The sequence below is a fragment of the Macrobrachium rosenbergii genome, chromosome 54, assembly GCF_040412425.1.
Source record: "Macrobrachium rosenbergii isolate ZJJX-2024 chromosome 54, ASM4041242v1, whole genome shotgun sequence".
Classification (NCBI taxonomy): domain Eukaryota; kingdom Metazoa; phylum Arthropoda; class Malacostraca; order Decapoda; family Palaemonidae; genus Macrobrachium; species Macrobrachium rosenbergii.
In genome coordinates, this window is record NC_089794.1 from 43,962,843 (window position 1) to 43,984,581 (window position 21,739).

Below are 21,739 nucleotides of genomic sequence, written 5' to 3' on the forward strand. Positions count from 1 at the left end.
CTGAAGCCAAAAAATTAATTTTTTTCCTCCATCTACTGAAGACAAGATGTAACTACTATTTCTGAGATAGACCCCATGATAGAACCTAAATGTACCTGTAGGTACTTTAGGAGAGACCAGGAATATAAGATTTAGGTCAAAGCCCAATCTCTGGGACCTATAAAATCATTCAGCGCTGAAAGGAAAATTGAGAGTAAGGGAAGTTTTACAGGTGTAACAAAAGGAAAACCTCGCAGTTGCACTATGGAATCAGTTGTTGGGAGATGGTGGAAAGTAAGATGGAAGAAAGAGAATGTGAACGGAGGTACAGTAAAAGGAATGAAAGGGATTGCAGCTAGGGGCCGAGGGGACGCTGCAAAGAACCTCAAGTAATGCCTGCAGTGCACCGCGTGAGGTGCACTGATGGCACTATTCCCCTGCGGGGTGTAGGTACTTTAGAAACCTTCTGATACTGTTATAATGATAGAGAATGTCATTTTCTCCTGTGATAAATTGATTGACAGTTACCTTTGAACGCCGTTTCCATGTCATATATTTTGTAGCCTTGAATGTTGGGCAGTTTCAAAGTACATTTCTAGTTTTATTTCGATTCAAGCTATGACAGAATGGAATGCTGAGTGTAAACCTGAATTCGTTTCACGTTTTTCCCTGGGAACATTTACTTCAGGTACCCCTATTATTAGTTTTATATTCTACCCTATAGATATCAGCCTGGCAGTTACTGTTTATTTGAATGGCCAAGGAGGATCAGGTACCATGAACTTTGTTTAATATTTGTCAAACTTTCAGATAAAATTAGAATTAGTCAGTCCCTGAGAATGAGTGGAGGCATTTAGGAATGTGTTTAGATAATGTCCATTTTTCTTGTGGTCTGATTTAAAACCACTCATATGTAAGTACGATAATATCGTCAGCCAGCCTACCCTACATTTTCTTTTTGTGCTACCCTATACCAGTGTCAAGGCTAGGAACTTGGAGCACCAACATTTTGGTAGTGTATAGTTACTGTTAGAACACGATTTAAGCTCAAGATAGTACTCAGGTTAATATACAAAGTTCTTTTTACAACGTTCTAAAGATTTGAAGAAACTGCTTATCTCCAATTCACACAGGTGAGATGAGACACTAAACCACTCTTTATGAGCTATTACTCATCAAATGATTTTTGCATAAATCTGTCTTTCATGGAGCCAATGACACTAAAGTAACCAGTACTTACTTTTATTTCATTCAGAAAGACCTTTAGAAATAGCCTAAATTTGCTGATAAATTTGATTATGATAGATGTTAAGCTTTTTAAGACTACTGAGCTCAGCTTCAGATATTAGATTATGATGCTATGAAAAATGAATTTCGAAATAAATTGTCCGGTCGGAGTGGAACGCTGGCCAACAGGATAGAGAGCTCTACCCACCCCACCAATGAAGAAATTGGAAACGAATATTATGAATACTGATGAATAATGAATAACTTTGAACGTCATTGGTTTGTAGCCCTTTTGTACCACCATGTATTTGGTGAATGTCTAAGGATCTTCAAACAATGCATATCCAGTTTGTTTCGCGTAAATACATGGCAAAAAAAAAAAGAATCTTAATTACACTTAACTAAGAATGAGTCAATAATGGGAATTCTCGCGAAGTCACAAGGTAATACTTTATGAAGCATTACATTCCAAATGCATTCATCGGAATACAGTTTTGGGCCACCCTGTATTAGTATACATTTTCTTTGATGCGCTTGTAGGGCGTATAAGGTTAATGAAATACCATTCATTTGATTTTCTGTTAAAGAGACCTAGGTGACTGGATTAAATCTTGGCCATGCAGGAAGACCAACACTCTTACCGGATGAAATATTAACTGATGCGTGGTTAGTCTTTTCATAATAACTGTAGGAACGATTTACCAAATAATCGAGAACTGAGAATTTCTTTCAATTACGATATTTTTTTTTTTTCGGCGACATCCTGTATTACCTGCAGTTGACAGGGTGCGTTTAGGTCTCGATATTAAACTGTTCATGCAGTCGTTTTCTTAGCTGATCACTTTCATTAACACAATACAAGTTTTAGTTATTGGTTGCCATTTTCAGATGTATTAGGTGACGTCGAGATTTGTGCCTAATGAGCCTTCGGTATGTTACCAGACTGTCAAAAAATATTTAATTTTGCTTGGTTCAAAGGTTATCTGCTATATCTAAATTATGAACGTAAATAAATTTCATATCCCTAAATTTTCGTCATTGCCTTGAACTGTTCGTTACTCCAACGTAGCACACAATGATATACTAATAAGATTAACGCTAAATAGATTTGTATTACCCTGTCTATATCGGCCTAGTAGTCTCAAGTACCGTGATGTTTGTAGAATGTCTGTCACAACTTTCAGCTACAATAAGAAGTGATCAGGCTTGAAGAATAACTGGCGACCTTTAGGATATTGTCTTGATGTGATGTTTTTTTCTAGTCTGATTAATGTAAGACAATAACATTAGATATCTATCCACCATTTTCTTTTGTGCTACTACTGTATACAAAAATTGTGAGTCTTGACAAGGGGAAGTGGCTTAAAAAGAATTCAAAGAGAGAGAGAGAGAGAACATAGGCAAGATGATAAATGTTCGTTGCAAATGACTGTCTTTTTATTTTTTTTTTTATTGTTTTACTGAAGTCTGTTACAATCAGCACCCCAGGAAATATTACTATAAATGAAAGGTAGCACATTAACCCTAATGACGCACACTTGATAAATCCCTCTCCGACTCTACTCCCCGTAGTATTGTCTAGCTTCACAGGTCTTCAGACAATGTATAAGGAAGTTCCAAACTCAGTCAAAATCTTTCATGCCACCCGCTTTGAGAATAAGTAGTTGGGCACTCTTAACAACTCCTCCATTCAACTGTGCCCATCTTAGTAGATTAACGTATCCGTGAGTCTTTTTGTGACTGCTAAGTTATCTTAACCACCGCCTCTAGATACCTTACTGTGTGAGGTAACCATAATAACAATGCTTGCAAACCTTGGTCTGTGCCAAAGCTTCTGTGCCCTTGCTTTCGTCATTCTCGCGTTTGAGTTCCCTTGATCGAGGGCATGTTTAATTATGTTTACTTTACTTACTCGAGTCTCTGTTTATTTTCTTCATCTATATATGTATGTATCGATATGTTTCGTCGCATAATCGGCGTTGTTTATTTTTCCTCGTAAGGGCATACTATTCTGGGAAAGCTTGCCATGCAGTCTCATGGATTTTTCGATTTTTCCCTAAGAAAGTATGTCCATAATGCATAATGAGAATAAAATATTATATTTTCGGTCTTTTCAGAGTTTCCAGAATCATTCAACTTCCCTCCTCTCAAGAATCGGGTCGGTTACCTCTTACAGGGTGAAGTTTATTGATAAACAAGCCTTGGTCTCTCCATCTTAAAAGATTTCAGGAGCTACCCTGCTTCAGGTCAGTTCATAGTTACTGTTGCTTCTATAGCCCGTGTGTCGCACAATGCTAAATTTTCACGTAGCACTCATGATGACATTAATTTCTTCGATATCCAATGTAAATGTACTTAATACACTAATATCACACTAAGGTCCTTTAATTTCTATCCGTAAGATAATTGTTTCAAGCATATTCTTCACTTCTCTTGTAGTGGAATCATCAAAAAGTGAATTGAAGCATTAGTTCATAAAAGATAGAAAATTTATTCCAACACTTGTGCCTAAGTGGACTGATGTGTTTTACAGTTTTTACTTGCAGGTCTTCTGTTACTCATAAATATTTAGTTTTCAGGTAATTAAAAAAATCTTATAATTCTAAGAACTCACAATTTTTTTTCTTGTTTTTTGCTTTTCAGAATTGGTTGTCCATTTGGATATAGCAGAGCAATTTTCACGTCGCCTTCCAACGTAAAAGGAAGGTAAGGTTTTCATAACTATTTATGGAGAATTTTTTCTACTCTGATTTTGATTAGCAATTATTATCATTATTATACGATTTCGTAATTTAACCACATCACTTCAAGTAATGAATCAATCACAAATTAGATGGCAAGTTGCTCAGCATATTTCATATATTAGTCTGATATTCAAGGTTTTTGACAAAAATCCACCACTGGGATTTTACTTTTTTTAATTTCAAGAATTATGGATCATTTGAGTAATGCTTTAAAATGTCTTGAAAAGAATAAAACTATTAAAAAATGCGCCGAAGTTTCTTCAGCGCAGTCGAGTTTTCTGTACAGCGCATAATCAAGGCCACCAAAAATAGATCTGTCTTTAGGTGTTCTCGGTAAAATGCTGTATGAGCCGAGGCCTATAAAACTCTTAGACGGCCGTGGTGGCCTGTGTTTTTGCGTTGCTAGAAGCACGATTATGGCTGACTTGAACCTTAAATAAAATAAAAACTACTGAGGCTAGAGGGACGCATTTTGCTATGTTTGATGACTGGAGGATGGATGGTCAACATACCAATTTGCAGCCCTCTAGCCTCAGTAGTTTTTAAGATCTGAGGGCAGACAGAAAAAGTGCGTACATAATAAAATACGGAGGGACAGACAAAGCCAGCACAATAGTTTTCCTTTACAGGAAACTAAATAAGAATGACTCCAACGATGTTGTACCAATGAACAGCTAAATTCTCAGATTTGATAGTTCGTTCCTTTGGCTATATATGTCTTTCTGTATCAGTGCTACAGAAATCTATAAGGTAGATTGTTCCATGAAATTAGAGACTATTCTCTACTCTCATGGAACAATCATGAAATAGTTTACTCTTTCCCGCGTTTATGACAGAGATAACGATACCGGACAAATGTTTTGAAAGGATTTCCGTGACAGAACGTGACCGCTTTTTCGAATTTTAAGTGAAATATCATAAGAGAAAACTGATCAAAAATCAAAAATATAAAAATGCACAACCGATACAAAGATGATCGTCTGATCAGCCATGCCAAGGAACACTTGGTCTGGTCAGTGCGTGAATGAGTGACCACCAATAGATGCCAGACACCGTCGATATACAGGCTCGGGATAATTGAACATAGGGAGAGCAACCTCACTCTGAAATTATCAGCTTAAAATAGGAAGGATAATACCGTCAGGAGCAGCAATTTCTAAATGCAAAAGCCTATATATACAGTGTATATATATATATATATATATATATATATATATATATATATATATATATATATGTATATATATATATATATATATAATCATAATTTTTATACATATATATATATATATACTGTATTTTTATATCTATATATGTTAAGATAATCATAATATTTTCACCTTATCTAAGAATTACTTTTTATATCATATATGTTAAATAATAAATATCGTTTAATTATTCCCAATTACTATATCTAAGAATAAACTAACGTTGGAGAGAAATAATATATATATATATTATATATTATTCCCAAGGTATGATATAAATAAGTATTAAACGAGATTTATATATATATATATATATATATATATATATATATATATATATATATATATATATATATATATATATATATATATACATATGCATGTATGTATGTATGTATGCGTATGTGTTTGGTGCACGTGAAATGAAACACTGGATTGTTATTTCTTTATTATTAAGACCTTGGCTTTGCCAATACAGACTTATCTTAAACATAGCGATAAATGCTCCCTTTTGTCTATGCATATATATATTTATATATATATACATATATATATATATATATATATATAGATGCATATATATATATATATATATATATATATATATATATATATATATATATATATATATATATTTGATTAGGGTTTGCTATTTAGAACTAGCAGTCACCCCTCAAAAGATTGATGACACTTCGATAATGTATACCAGAAGACTGCGATCGTATAATGCGATTAAAGAAAACTTCAATTCTTGTCCAGTTCCGAGAAATGCAATGTCATTTTTCTTGTCCAGGTTAGTTTTCTGAACAGGTCGACGAGTCTTCACAGCAATTTTCCAAGCCTTTATATATTTAATTAAAACTGATCTCGTTTAATATGGTAATGCTCACTTCATTAGTGCAAAGTTCAATTATTTTTTTCCCTGATTAGTTGTATGATTACACATTTCCTATCGTGCATATTTATGTATTTTTGGCACATTCTATTCATTGTTGCATTCACTATGATGTATTTCAGCTTTGAATTCTTTCTGTTTCACACATTATGCTGTTCAAATTATGCTTGATTGCAGGTTAATTGTTTTCGCCTTATCTTCTGTTTTGCACTGTGGAGACTGAAGTAATAAATGGGAAAAAGATTATATTATGCAGTTATCATCACCCATGGTTTATTGCACTTCAGCACATAATCCGGCAGCAAATTATTGAGATGTACGCTAGTATTCCACCAGCCCTGGTTTCTTTGCCATGCCCCTGGTAGGTAAGTTAGGTTAGGTTGGATTAAATTAATCACTCTAGAGTACTTTGGGTGTGGGAAACATAATGAGATTATCTTCAAGAAAATGCTATGGTTAGTTTTGAAGACATAGCGTCCCGCTTTTTTCAGGGAAAGGTCCTAGTACTCGGTTACATCTTGGGAAAAAGCAATCCGGCATAAGTAAACCTGCGCATGTATAGAGATATGAAGCTAGCTACAATATACATTATGACTGACAGCCAATACACCTGCAGACCAGAGTTGATTTCCTTTGTCGTTAAAACTGCTTTAAGCGCAGCTTTTCGTAGGTGGAGCAAACTTCTTTCAAGCTGCTACCAACGTCTTACCAGCTTCATCCAGCAGACTTCCATTATTTCAATGAAAGTGAGAACGGAGGCTCCCAGGAGGAGACCAAGTGTCCCGCCAATGTCGCAAAGAAGAGCAATGGCATCGTAGGCGATGTCCTCGGAGATTTCGTCAAAAGTTAAATCCTGTTGGAATTGAATAGAGATGGATTAGGTCTTGGTGCATAATATTTGTCTTGTAATTTAACTGTTATTAGTTATCAAAATATAATGCCTATCTCTGGAAAGAAAAAAGCGAATAGAATAATATTTGCAAAACACAGACAAAAATAGAAAAAAAAAATAGATGAATCAACCACCTATGGAGATACCTAAAAAGTAGGAGAAAAAGTTAGAAAAAGTAAGGCCATTGTACATGGTGCTTTTAAGAAGAATTGCAGTCTCTTTTGTATCGAGAATCAACATCCGTATCACTGCCAAGAATGGAATGAAAGTTCTCGCTCTAGTCCCTTGGTGGGACATCACGGCTGCTCAAACGGTGGAGCGGTTGCAACTTTGAAGATCATTTAGGAAACACTAACTCTAAAGGTAACAGGAGACATTCCAAAATTTTCTAATAACTTTTTGTTTTGCCCCATCTAGGTTATGGTAACTGTAAATATCAATATAGCTGTGTCTTTGGCCACAATGTCTGCGCTTTTCAGCAGGTTTCTTGGTATAGCAACAGCAGTTAGCTCCCGAAAATCTTTTGTATAGGAGGAAGAGAGGCACAAACGATTTTCCCCATTTCGTCTTGTTTGATCAGTCCACAGTTAGGTGCGGTCAGTGTTTCCAACTGTCGCAACAGTATTTGTCCCCATACATATTTACATGCTCTTCAAGATGTCCCTGAGTTGCTGGTATTGATTTCTACGGTTTTTGTATCCAATGCTGTTTCAAGTGCCTGTAATGCAAAGTTTGACCTGTTTGGCAGAAAACAGAAATTATAGAAATCAATAACAGGCTCTTAGGAGTCTCTTAAAGAGCATGCAAATATGTGCGGGGATAGATATTGTTGTGATAGTTGGAAACACTGACCGCATCTGACTGTGGATTAATCAGACATAACAATATTTGAAAAATCGTTTTGTGCTTCTCTTGCTCCCATACAAAAAGGTTTTCAGGAGCTAACTAATATTATGGCCAAAGACCCAGCTATACCGATATTTATAGCTGTCATTGCCAAGCCTAGATGGACTAAGGGAAAATACCATTAGGGTACAGTAGTGCTGTACTTGAATGCCATCCCTGGATGAACTGGAGATTAAATCAGATCACGAAGAACTGATTTAGAAACAAGTTTCATGCTGGCTGATTGAATACATTGTTTAAATGTGAATGAAGTATTGTGGATACTTTTATCATAGCTGTTACCCCACAAGCAGATAAAATAAATTTTTCCAAAAAGGCTTGAGACATCCTACATTCTGTTTGCCGAGCAGAATTTTTTTTCTTTGTCGTGGAATGCTGTTATGATATCAAACTAACTGAAGGCATAACAAGACTTTGGTTTGGGGCACATCTGATTTGTGTTCATCTGGAGATGATTGCAAAGCATTTGGGGAAGTTAATGAGTTCTCCTCTCTGTGACTGAATTTTGCAATGGTATTAAGTTTAGCAGATTGGTTTCCTGGTGGAATTTTTCCCGTTACCACAATGATCTCGTCCTTCTTCGTTTCCATAACTTTATCAACAATCAAGTGGAGTAACTGCACTGTTGTTGCCTCAAAGGAAACTTTACCAGTTTCTTTCAAACTGGCCTTCTAGTAATAATTTTTTATATAAATTTTGTATGTCTCTAGTTTTAGAAAAATGTAATTTTTCCATAATCATCAAAAGCAGGTAATTGACCATTTCATTCATCAACAGAGAGAACTTCTTATGCAGACTTTGTTCCAGATAATGTAACTGTCTTGCAGTCTGTAAGTCTGCTGTAAGACTTCCAACACTAAGAGAAGTAGGGATTGATTGATTATGCTTGAAGACGTCCCGTATGCCACGCTACCTATATCGACATGAGATGAATCGTCTGGAGAAGAGTGGGTAGTCATCCTTTGGTTCCTGATATTGCAGATGTGGTCAGTGGTCTCAGACTTTTGATGCAGATTTCCTCTGTGCTTTTACTGGAATACAGTAGGTAAATGCTCTCATCTCATCAACTTGGAGTTGCTGACCAGCAGTTTACAGCTTTATTGGTAGTTTGTTCTGTTTTCTTGTTAGTGTGCTATCTATGCTATCACCTTTACCTACGCTATCAGGATTTAGTAGCTTTAGGCAAATGCCCATAGGGTAAAGCATCTGTACATTTATTTTTGAATATATTGTCCCATAGCCAACATGACCATGCTACCAGTGAACAAACTTGCCTAAATGAATTTATGTGAGTGTGTGTGTGTGTGTGTCCTGCTGGTTAAGATAGCATTTGTCTCTGTTAATTTTCTGGCTATGGTCGACTTTTTAAGACTACCCTATGATTGAAGACTGATGGTTGTTCCTTTTGCTACCTTTTACCATGCACACGTGATAAAAACCCTTTACCTAGCCGGTTTGATCATCCAGTTCCAGTTAAGTATCGTTTGATGTGTATGGTATCCAGATAAATAAAGCCTCGTTCTACCTTGGTTCAAGTTTACTGCACCGATACAATTAGCCAGTTTAATTTTTTTTCTTCTTTTTTTGCGCGGAGGTAGGGATAGGGGTCCAAAATGGAATGGTTAATCGTCTAACAACTTCCTATTAGCCGACTATGAACCCCACTTAAAACTGAATAACGAGAAAATATCACCAGTTTGGCCTTGTGGTCCAAAATCAACTCTTCTGTAATTGATATCATAGCTGAAACAATAGTTTTAGTTACGTCACTCTCATGAGTCTAAATTTCCATTTCTAAGTGCTTGACAAAAATGTGCAGTGCTCCTAAATGTGGCTTTGAACATACTTTCTTATCCTCAGATCAGCTTGAGCCACCACTGTTTACTTGGTTATAGACTCCATCGAGATGAATTAATTGCCTTTAAAGTTTTGTGGCACAAAAAGGACTGAAGAGGGCAGAAACTTGAAGACGCAATTAATGTGCGCCAAAAAGTCAGCATAAGAAAAATGACCAGAGTTTTTAAACGAAGTTTGGTCATCCAGAGATGGGAGAAGAAAAATTGAAGCGTTTATAAATTTGGAAGGAAGAACAGAGGAATGTCTAAAAATGTTAGGTTACTGGCGTACCATAAATCAAAGAACGCATTGACTTCTGTAGCCTCGAAGCAAGAGTGTGCAAAGCAAGCGAAAAGCGCACTGTATGAATGAGGTATTTTTGCAGATCTATGTGCTACTCGAAGTTTTTTTTTTTTTTTTTTGTTACAGCATAAAAGCGGCAGTGAATAGTTTTTTTTTCTATTTTCCCAGGAGCTATTCTATTTGATATTTTGATATATATATATATATATATATATATATATATATATATATATATATATATATGTGTGTGTGTGTGTGTGTGTGTGTGTGTGTGTGTGTGCATTTATATATCAGTCATAAACATTAATATGTACAGTATATGATATGTAAGCAAAATGTAGCCTGCACGTAAAATAGGTATGCTTACAAGTGCAGTTATGAAAGCATATATTCGCATTTTACTTCTGGTTTTATTTAAAGCTTAGGTTTTCGGCCCCAACAATCTGGCTCATTAATTAGGTCATCATACCTGGAAGAACACTCGTAGTTTGGCCGTGGAGCCGTCAGTCACGGCCGCCTCTGCGTAAACGGAATAGATGTCTTCGTTACACTGCTTCATACACCCGCAGTTATGGTGTGACCAACCTCCAAAGAAGAGCAGTTCCTTCTCCCATTTCTCACCGTTCTTATATTGTTCAGAGGAGTTGCAGAAGGCGCCATCTGTGTCTGAAAGTATTAAATATTTGCTTTTCAGTGAAAGTTCTTGCATTACTTGTGTTATGTTGTAATGACATCTAAACAGATGGAGAACGAGTATGAAAATATCTGTTCAGCAGCCAACAGGAGACGTGCAGAAGAAAATCAGGCTTTGTTACCGAAGGGAAGACTCTCGAAAATGACAAAAGTAAAGCTGTATGCAGCCATGAGCTGAACCGTAGAAGAGTAGGCTAAATACAATTAGCAAGAAAAATTTTACATGCATAAGAAATGATGTGTCCTTGATATTTATGAATGACATCTCGTCCCCGATCAGTAGGTAAAAAAAAAAATAGAAACGGCAGGTAGCCATTGGCACAACCTGGAACAACATAAGAAACTTATTTTTAAACCTAAGTCACACAAATAAGCAGTGCAGATAATTAATAAAAGAAAAATAATGATCAATGGCATTTACAAACAACAGTTAACAAGTATTAAATGCGCCGAAGTTTCTCCGGCGCAATCGAGTTTTCTGTACAGCGTATAGGCTAATCAAGGCCACCTGAGATCTATCTTGCGGTGGTCTCGGTATAATGCTGTATGAGCCGCGGCCCATGAAACTTTAACCACGGCCCGGTGGTGGCCTATACCATATCGTTGCCAGGCGCACGGTTATGGCTAACTTTAATCTTAAATAAAACACAAACCATTGAGGCTACAGGGCTACTATTTGGCATGTAGGATGATTGGAGGGTGGATGACCAACATACCAATTTGCAGCCCCCTCGCCCCAGTAGTTTTTAAGATCTGAGGACAGACAGAAAAGTGCGGACGTATTGCCAAAGCCATCTCAATTGTTTTCTTTTACAGAAAACTAAAACCGCCCAAAAACTAATGTGAAAGAATATCAGTCTAGTAACTAGGAATGGGAAAGCGGTACGTGGAGAGCGTATATAGGCGGGAGGGGAGGTCAACTGCCCCCTCAAGACTCAAATTGCCCCCAAGACCCGAGTTGCTCCCCCCAAAGCCTCAACTTGGCCCCCTCATCCCCAAGGAGTAACAGCATGTTTTCTTTTTAAATGTGCAGTCATAAATATATAAAATTTCTCAGAAATATTATGTTTCTTGATCTTTGTCTGTCTGATAGCTACCAGTGATGATGAGATAAAACATATAGTAGTGGGAGTATATAATTTTTGCTGAAATACCTTACTCATGTGGCTTCAAAAACATAAAATAGCTCAAAAAAAAAAAAAAAAACAGCTGATTAGGCTTGCCTCGCTGGCCAAACCGCCTTCGCCCCCTCCCCCAACAAAAATCTGAAATGACGCCCCTGATATAACAAGGACTCAGAAAGTATGAGGAAGCAAAGAACAAAGTAGTCAATGCTTGGCACCAAATTCGGAAAGCGTTAAGCGTTAAAGCAGCGCTTGTGGAGTAATGGGCGAGGAACCAGGAGACGTGTTTTTTCGTGATATATCTCCTGACACATCATCACTTAAAGTGACGTGGATGTCTCACGTGACTCAATGTTTAGGTTAATAGTCGCTCTAATTTACGATGTAGACACAGGGGAATGTTTTAACATAATTAAGTTCTCAAACTTTATACTTTCTCATTTTTTGTGACAATTACTCTTCGTGTGGACTGCTCCAGGAACAAGAGCCCGTGCTAAATTAAAGCCAGCTAATCCTACGACGATAAAATTATTATTATTATTATTATTATTATTATTAAAAGATTGTTGCCGTTGTTGTTGTAATTACAATGGCGTTATTTTTGTCCTCTATTAGAGTTAGCCATTAAAATTATAATAGAAAACCAACTCAGAGAAAACGTAATTTTAACGGATTCTAACTTATTTCAGGAAAAGTTATTTTTAAGACACAGAACAGATTTCAGGCAATGAACCGTCCTTCACTTACCCTTCATATACGGCATGAGGCAATTTGTCTTGTTGTAGAGTGCCTTCAAGAAGCACATGGAGATACACTGCGATGAGGAGTAAGAGGCGTTTTTGACACAGGGCCAACGTTGCGTCGGAATTGTCTTAAACTGTAATAGGCGAAAACTAAAATTGAATGTGTGTGTGTGTATATATATATATATGTATATATATATATATATATATATATATATATATATATATATATATATATATATATATATATATATATATATATATATATATATATATATATATATATATATATATATATATATATATACCATATACATTTTCCTACTTTATTTAGAGGCACTGGTACATAAAGGTATATCCAACTGCTTTCTCAGCTGTCTTTTAAAAGTGAGGTTGCTAGCCTCACGCCTCTTTTTTTTTTTTTTTTTTTTTTACTCTAGCAGACTTTAAAGCGGTAATCTGGAGGGTAATACAAATTCATGAACAAGTCTCATTTGATAAAAGAAAAAAGCTACACAACTTATTTATGAGACAGGGTCCGTAAATCACAGGTATGTGGATGAAGATAAATAGTACAAAAAATCAGTACCCAAAACACAAAGCACAACTGTAATCTACAGTATTTAGGGACATTAAGTAAGCAAATACATTGCCAATTGTAGGTTCTAAACTATTATTATGAAGAATAAGCGACAGTTAGTTTAGGATAAATGAAAAGGCTGTCATATTTTTCATATATTTCATCTGGTATCAATTTAAATTTTGCTCTCATGGTTATATCCTATTCAATTTTTTTCCCTTAAAGCAACACACTTTTCCTTACTCTCTTTGGTGTCAAGATCTTTCTGTTCTTGACGAAATTGTCGGTGACATCGGTTGTTTCTTAATTATCATTATTACTATCATTATTCAGAAGGTAAAACCCCATTCATATGGAACAAGCCTGACCTGAAATTTAGGCTTCCAAAAAATATGACGTTCATTTGAAAGAAATTACAGAAGATAATAGGAAATACATAAAGAGGAGATCAGTTATTAGAAAAGAAAAAAGACAAGTTAATAAACTGATAGATAAATAGATAAAAAATCTATACAAGGTGAATTGTTGTAGGGTGGTAATGAACTGCTTCCTCGCTTGGACGTTTGAGGTTCTAATTGCACATCCTCAGTAGGGAGACTGTTCCACAGTCCAAAGATGTTAGGAATAATTCGGGTATTTCAGAAAGATTGTCGCCATTTCTCTGCCGTCTGTTATTTATGATTTTTATTTTTTGTTAATTTTGCTCTTCCTTTCTCGATTTTTCCATTTGATTCCTCGTCGGCAATGGTTTTAGTATCAGTCAAACTACGAGATGTGCCGTCTCTGTAGGGTGGTCAAAGTCCAGATAGCCACACTAGGCATTTTATTTCCTGAAACTACACTTACGGATCACTTTTTGGTCAAGGGCCCGTGCTGGCATAGGGCCAGCTTAATGTATGTCAACCAAACCCCATCGGCTATGCATTCTTATCTGCACTGAATGTGCTTGTAATAAGACAAAAATGCATGCTTTTTTCTGGCTGTTGCTAACCTGAGAGAGAGAGAGAGAGAGAGAGAGAGAGAGAGAGAGAGAGAGAGAGAGAGAGAGAGAGAGAGAGGATTTAAGCCAAAGGCCAAGCGCTAGGACCTATGAGGTCATTCAGCGCTGAAAGGGAAGTTGACTGTAAAAAGGTCTGAAAGGTGTAACAGGAGGAAAACCTCGCAGCTGCACTTGGAACTAATTTTTAGGAGAGGGTGGAAAGGAAGATGGATGAAAGAGAATATGACAGTAAAAGAAATGGAAGGGGTTGCAGCTAGGGGCCGAAAAGACGCTGCAAAAGACCATAAGTAATACCTACAGTGCATCATATGAGGTACACTGTCGGCACTACCCCCGTACGAGAGAGAGAGAGAGAGAGAGAGAGAGAGAGAGAGAGAGAGAGAGAGAGAGAGAAAGAAATGGCACGTACCTCCCTCACGGTTACTCTCACGGCCTTCTCCCACCCTTCCTCCAGAGTCGTACCATGTGTCCTGATGTCTATGATAGGATGGTCTCTCGGATCGTGGATCAGGATTTTGAATCCGCTGTCGTCTTTGTAGCGATCCGTCTCTGGGTCGTGAAGCTTCAGGTACAAATTGTTGAAGATGCCGGAAATGGACACAGCCTCGTCTGTCGTTGTTGGGGAGATGTAAAAAGGGGTAATTCTATACAAGAAAACCATTCGTGGACTTAGAGATATATAAGTATGCTCAAGTCTTCTTCTGCTGTTCGTATTATTTTTGTAATTCAGAGTGGCGGGGTATATGTGTGTACATACATACATACATACATTTTTACATATAAATACACATACATTTTATGTATATATATGTGTGTATATATACATACATATATATATATATATATATATATATATATATATATATATATATATATATATATATATATATATATATATATATATATATATATATATATATATATATATAATATGTAAAACCATACAACACCAGTTGCACGAGTAATGGTAACAACAATAATAACCTTAATATTAATGCTATTAATATTAACATCAACAGCAATCCTAACCTTAATATTCATCATAAAAATAATGCTTCAATATTGCGCTTGAGTAATCTGATGAAAAACTTACTGAGGCGGTATTGATAACAGACTCCCAGTACCGTGTAAATGGTAGACCAAGCTCCCATCTCTTCACACTTCCGGCCACGGGTGAAAAAGCACTGAGGAGCATAAAAGCGGGATAGTCTTAGCATAAACGCTTAGAATATCTTGGCCAAAAGGAACAATAGCTAACGTTTGTATAAAGAGGAATAATTTTTTTAACTGATTTTTATCGTTGCTATCACATAGGCCTACTGAAACCAAGGAGACTATCATAATGGTTACCAAGTCAAAAAAGACTATTTAACAAGTTATCATGACTAATTAGGCTATATCAAATGTATGCCATGGCAAGTAAATGTACTAGACATGTTTTCTATATGGTAAATAAGACTATAAAATGATTATCATAATGAATGGGAGTACCTAACACAGTTGGTATAAAAATCCTAATACGTCAGGTGAATCCTTTAACGATTGTAATTGACGAAAATACTGGTGTAATGAAAAAAACTTAAGTGGTTGCTAGAGCAATAATACCTATCAAAATTGGCGTATTTTAGCTAAAATTATTGAATCTAGTTACTGTTACTAGTCAGCAAACATGCAGGAATGCCTTGCTTCCTGAAGCAAACTCTTCTAAGAAGTGTGTGTGTGTATATATATATATATATATATATATATATATATATATATATATATATATATATATATATATATATATATATATATATATATATAACAACCTTTCTGCCTTTTATGGAATGAGGTTGCAAGCCATATGCCCTGCTCTATGAGTGTTTAAGGGGTTTATGTTCTGACGGCGTCTGGCTCTTCTGGGTAGTCGTCCATTTAAGTTCTGATCTGACCTCATGGTGATTTGTTGATTAATTTCACTAACTAAACGACCATTGTTGCAGGCTACGTAGACAACGAACATCATAATAGACTCCCGAAGTAATGATGTATAATCCTAATGTGTCAGTGACGCGATAATGAAGTACGTGGTGTGAGTTCTTCATTGAGATTTTACTGCTCTTGACTCCTTTTGCAGTCACGAACAAAGTATTATTACTATTGTACCATTTGCTTCTGTACACCTTTCATCTTTGTATTGCGTTCGTTGTGTGTGTGTGTGTGTGTGTGTGTGAGTGTGTTCTTGTGTATGTACTAATTCATGACTGGTTATGACTCTTCAACAGCATTTGACATTTGCATGGATATTTCAGCATTAACATATTTGGAATGCATGTTGCTTGTTATTTGCAGTTACAACAAAAACACGAAAGGTGACGTCAAGTCAGCAGGAATCTGTTTCATATAAGCACTCCCCGGAATCATGAAATTATCTAATGCTTTATTATATTGGCTAGAGAGAAAATGGAAGGGCTATATTCACTTGCTTAATGACAACGACGAGGGCGTAGCCAGTGTTTCCCACATCATTCCTTCCCCCCCACCTGCAACCCCTAATGAAATCATGCTAATGGTACTCTTCCCATTTGTTGAAAGACAGCCTAGACCTCCTGGTATGGGGTAGGTTGGGTGGCTGGAGGTTTATGTACGGGCTGGAATATGGGAGGGGTCAGATGTTTTCATTACGCCATTACATATCAGTGTGGTAGGTATATGGGGTGGGATGCCACGCGAATTTATTGCTTGGTATGTTGACCTCTGGAAAAGCTGTTCTTTTTCCATGAGATTACTCGTCATTGAAAGCTAAATTAGTACAATAGTCAATTCCCTGAAGGAAAGATTATAACCTTTTCCTTTATTCACTTTTTGAATTCATACATTTTTGAGGCATTATCACTGCATATATATATATATATATATATATATATATATATATATATATATATATATATATATATATATATATATATATATATATATATATATATATACATTTTTAGAAGGCCATTTATTCTGGATTATTTTACCACTGATCGTTGCAAAACGTGAAATTTTGTTTTGGATATGCACTACATTTTAAACAAGGTTTACTTATGTTCAAAGATGAGGGACTTCTAGTGACGTAATTCTTTTTAGCTGGTCACAGAAGTAAAGAACGTCTTATGCACCTGGTAAATCGTTCAGAATATACCAAGAATACAGAGTTTATTCGTACGTCATGAATTTTTTCCAGCTTCCAATTATTTAAGTTGGTCTAAATTATCAGTCTTCGGAATGTTGTTCTCAGACTTGAGGTACTTCATCTTTTATTTTTCCTTCAGTAAATAAATCAAAAGCAATTATATCTGATTTATAAAACTTCCTTTGCTTTTTCTTCCGTCCTCTTTCTCTTCGCTGCACGGACCGTAGTTTTTGTAACGCCAGTTTATATGTTAGTCAATCTGTTCATCTTTCTGGCGAAGATGTCATTGTAATTTTTTTATAGGTACTATTTTGGCCGTTATGCTTCCTCCTCCTAGGTAGTCCCGAAGCAGAAGTGTTTTATATTGTATAGTCAGTGACAATTTCTTCTTCGCTTCTTCCAGGCTTTGGATTTCTCTTATCCAAATCATTCCCCACAGTTAAGGAACTTCGAGTTTACTATGCTTGCCTAGTAAAAAAAAAAAAAAGGGCCTCAAATAAGTGAACTAGCGAACTGATTTTCTTTTGTTCTAAAATTGAAAAATTTACCATAATGTAATCATCTTAGCTTTCCACAAAAATAAGACCCTATCAGCCAGGTGATTGTTGCAAAGCTTTGACAGTTCAAGTTAGACTGCTGCGTTTAGCCAGTCACATAGCTTTGGAACTTCTGGACAAAGAGCTACTTTAGGATATCAAAAAAGTGCGAGATTTGTAATCAAGTGACTAAAATTCGGCTGTCAGTAAGCTAAGACATTGCCAGCTAGTAGACTACATGTAGTTAGTCACAAAGCTAAGCCACTTCCAACCATTTCATCCAAAGATCTCATGTGTGCGTGTGTGTATGTGTGTGTGTGTGTGGGTGTGTATCCTCTTGCATCAGTTAAAGTATACCTTAGTTTAACCAGACCACTGAGCTGATTAACAGCTCTCCTAGGGCTGGCCCGAAGGATTAGACTTATTTTACGTGCCTAAGAACCAGTTGGTTACTTAGCAACCGGACCTACAGCTTATTGTGGAATCCGAACCACATTATAGCGAGAAATGAATTTCTATCACCAGAAATAAATTCCTCTAACTCTTCATCAGCCGGCCGGAGACTCGAACTCGGGCCTAGCGAGTGCTAGTCCACAGCTCTTCCGATTCGCCCAACGAAGAGCTAGAACAACAACTGTTCAGTATTCCAAAGTAGTACCGTTATTATACACCGTATTTGTAGTTCAATTACTGAGCTTATCAGTGATCTTTTCGTGCCAACGTAGTTTAAAACCTTTATTGACTAAGATGTGAAATGATAAATGGTATGACAGTTCAACTGTCACATGAAGATCATTATCTATCTGTTGCAGTGCCTTAGCAAGCGATACCTGTTAAGATATCGTTAAAGGGTATCAAATTACTTTCTTTCCTTCGTATGTGTAAAACAAGCTGCTTCTGCTATTACTCCTCACATTTTCATTCTCAAGTTAGTCCTTAACTTTTTAATCTTCATTATCAGCTTCATCGCATTCATGAATTTGCCATTCAGATTGTTCATATCCTTAGAACTGTAAAAGTCGTTATTTTTCGTGTCATAAACTTTCGACATGAAAGATATTTTTTAGACTTTTATATTTTCTTTACTGCTATGCAGAGCCAAATTTGTAGCTTCATGGCAGAAATCAGAGAAAACCGCTTTTAAATCGTTTTGTTAAAATTTTGTTTTATTAATTCATTGTGCCAAACAGTTTGCACTTCTCAATTATTACTATATATCCCTAACAATCATCTCTCTCTCTCTCTCTCTCTCTCTCTCTCTCTCTCTATATATATATATATATATATATATATATATATATATATATATATATATATATATATATATATATATATATATATATATATAAAAATATATATATATATATATATATAATATAAATATATATATATATATAATATATAATATTTATATATATATATTATATATATACATATATATATATATATGTATATATTTATATATTATATATATATATATATATATATATATATATATATATATATATATATATAAATAAGTGGGTATGTTCAGACATATAAATACAGGAAGAAACTTAACTTGACGCAAGGTCTTTCATTCGCAATCTCTTGAAGCCTAGAATATCCACATTTTGGAAAGAGATCGAATAGAAAAAGAAATAGATGTATGTCGGAGAAAGTGCTTTCAGCCCACATAAATGTCTTCAAGTCATTAACAAGCAAGCATGCAAAGTAATCTGCCGAGAAACATCAGTTGCAGATGACTAGTTATCAAGATAAGAAAAAGTACTACGAAAAAATATAAAAAAACTGATAGTATCAGTTAGGTACAAACAGGCGACAATTCATCTCCATTGTATGTATTTACAGAGAACTTGTAAAACACACCACGTCATTTATGCTTCAGTTCCTTTTACGTTTAACTGATAGTATCTATTATTTCCATTTTGCTGTAATTATTCATGCGACCGTTTGCTATTTGTAGACACCCGAAACTGAATGACTCACGGTTATATTTCTGTTTACAGTTCATTCTTCGTGGGGACTTCTTTGTTTGGAATTTCTCTTTTTCTCATTAGTTTTCATTTGCTCAATTTCAGGATTTCACAGTCCTTGGACAAGCTGAGTCTAATGGACGATGTCTTCATGAAAGTTTAATTAAATGTCATTCGTACCCCTGCAGAATGTTGAATGGTGAAACTTACCCCTCGCTAGTTATTATTATTCAAGCTAATTAGTAATACATGGCACTGAATTCACGTCGATTATTGAGTATTACGGTTACGAAGTTTAGTAACTGCAGTGTCATCAGGTTTTTAGTTTTCTGAAAAGAAAACCATCGTGCCGGCTTTGTCTGTCCATCCGCACTTTTTTCTGTCCGCATTTTTTCTGTCCGCCCTCAGATCTTAAAAACTACTGAGGCTAGAGGGCTGCAAATTGGTATGTTGATCATCCACCCTCAGATCATCAAACACACCAAATTGCAGCCCTCTAGCCTTAGTAGTTTTTATTTGATTTAAGGTTAAAGTTAGCCATAATCGTGCTTCTGGCAACGGTACAGAATAGGCCACCACCGGGCCATGGTTAAAGTTTCATGTGCCGCGGCTCATGATATCGAGACCACCGAAAGATAGATATGTTTTCGGTCGCCTTGATTATACGCTGTAGCGGCTGTACAGAAAACTCGATTGAGCCGAAGAAACTTCGGCGCATTTTTTACTTATTTTTAATTCGTTCGTATTATCAAATACTGACGGACAGGGAAAGGGCTTTATACTCGCACTAGGCAATTAAAGTGTTTCGGAATTTTGTGAATTTCAGAACAAAACTCAGTTATCACGCGCGCTCCACCTCAATATCGTGATCCCAAGGCCTCGCAACAATGAATACATTCTTCCGTCATTTTTCTTACAACCGTCACAATTTAAAATGACTCATCTCCTCGCGTAAGAGAAACTGAAATTTAAATCATTCATCGCCAATTTGTGAGCGTTGGAGCATTTTGAAGCTATGTAAGAGCTGTACTGAGTTAATACAGCACCAAACAGGTGTTATTATTATTATTATTATTATTATTATTATTATTATTATCTCAAATTATTATCTCAAAGGAAGCAAACCAAGTCTTTGTGGGGGGGGGGAGACATCAGTGTCTTGAGGGGGGCAAGTGCCGCCCTGAGCACCCCCCACCCAAATGACGCCCCTGCTTACGTAAAACCAAGCAACCCATTTAATAACACATACGAGCAAATGCACAAACAAACAAATACGTAGGTACTTATACATCCCCTATTCAACCCTACACTGATGCTCATCAGTTCTCACAATTTCGAAATAATACAAATACAGCTTTAGGCTTTCTGAAAAAAATTCCTAATGCATTTACTACGTTTTAGTTTTCTGTAAAAGAAAACTATTGAGATGGCTATTTATCTGTCCGTCCGCGCTTTTTCTGTCCGCCTCCACATCTTAAAAGCTACTGAGGCTGGGGGCTGCAAATTGGTATGTTGATCACCCACCCTCCAATCATCAAACATACCAAATTGCAGCCCTCTATCCTCAGCAGTTTTTATTTTGTTTAAGGTTAAAATTGGCCATGATCGTGCGTCTGGCACCTCTTTGAACAACACAGGCCACCACTGGGCCATGTCTGAGAGTTTCATACAGCATTATACGCTGTACAGAAAATTCGTATGCGCCGAAGAAACTTCGGCGCATTTTTTACTTGCTTGTAGCGCATAAACTTGCACGTTCTGCTGTTCATTTGGTAAATGAGGGTCATAAAACCATAGCGAGATTTGTGGGCAAAATCGAAATTCATTGCCAATGGTGGGGTTATTAAATTACTCTTATGTATTTCGGTTCCACACACACCTCTGAGGTCGGTCTGAGCAGCGTCTTATTTGAAAGCAGTTTACATATATGTATA

The 21,739-nt window shown here is 36.1% G+C and overlaps 1 protein-coding gene across 1 annotated transcript in view; it reads right to left on the reverse strand.

Moving 5' to 3' along the window:
• Nucleotides 1-5,883: 5,883 nt before the first annotated feature.
• LOC136835042 (acid-sensing ion channel 2-like) overlaps nt 5,884-21,739 on the reverse strand; it is a 22,484-nt gene continuing 6,628 nt past the window's right edge. Inside the window, exons 3-7 of the mRNA XM_067098162.1 lie at nt 15,224-15,314; nt 14,540-14,739; nt 12,555-12,684; nt 10,460-10,656; nt 5,884-6,906 (exon numbers count right to left, since the gene is read on the reverse strand). Coding sequence (XP_066954263.1) covers nt 6,748-6,906; nt 10,460-10,656; nt 12,555-12,684; nt 14,540-14,739; nt 15,224-15,314 — 777 coding nt within the window. The 3' untranslated portion in view covers nt 5,884-6,747. The remainder of the gene's footprint in view (nt 6,907-10,459; nt 10,657-12,554; nt 12,685-14,539; nt 14,740-15,223; nt 15,315-21,739) is intronic.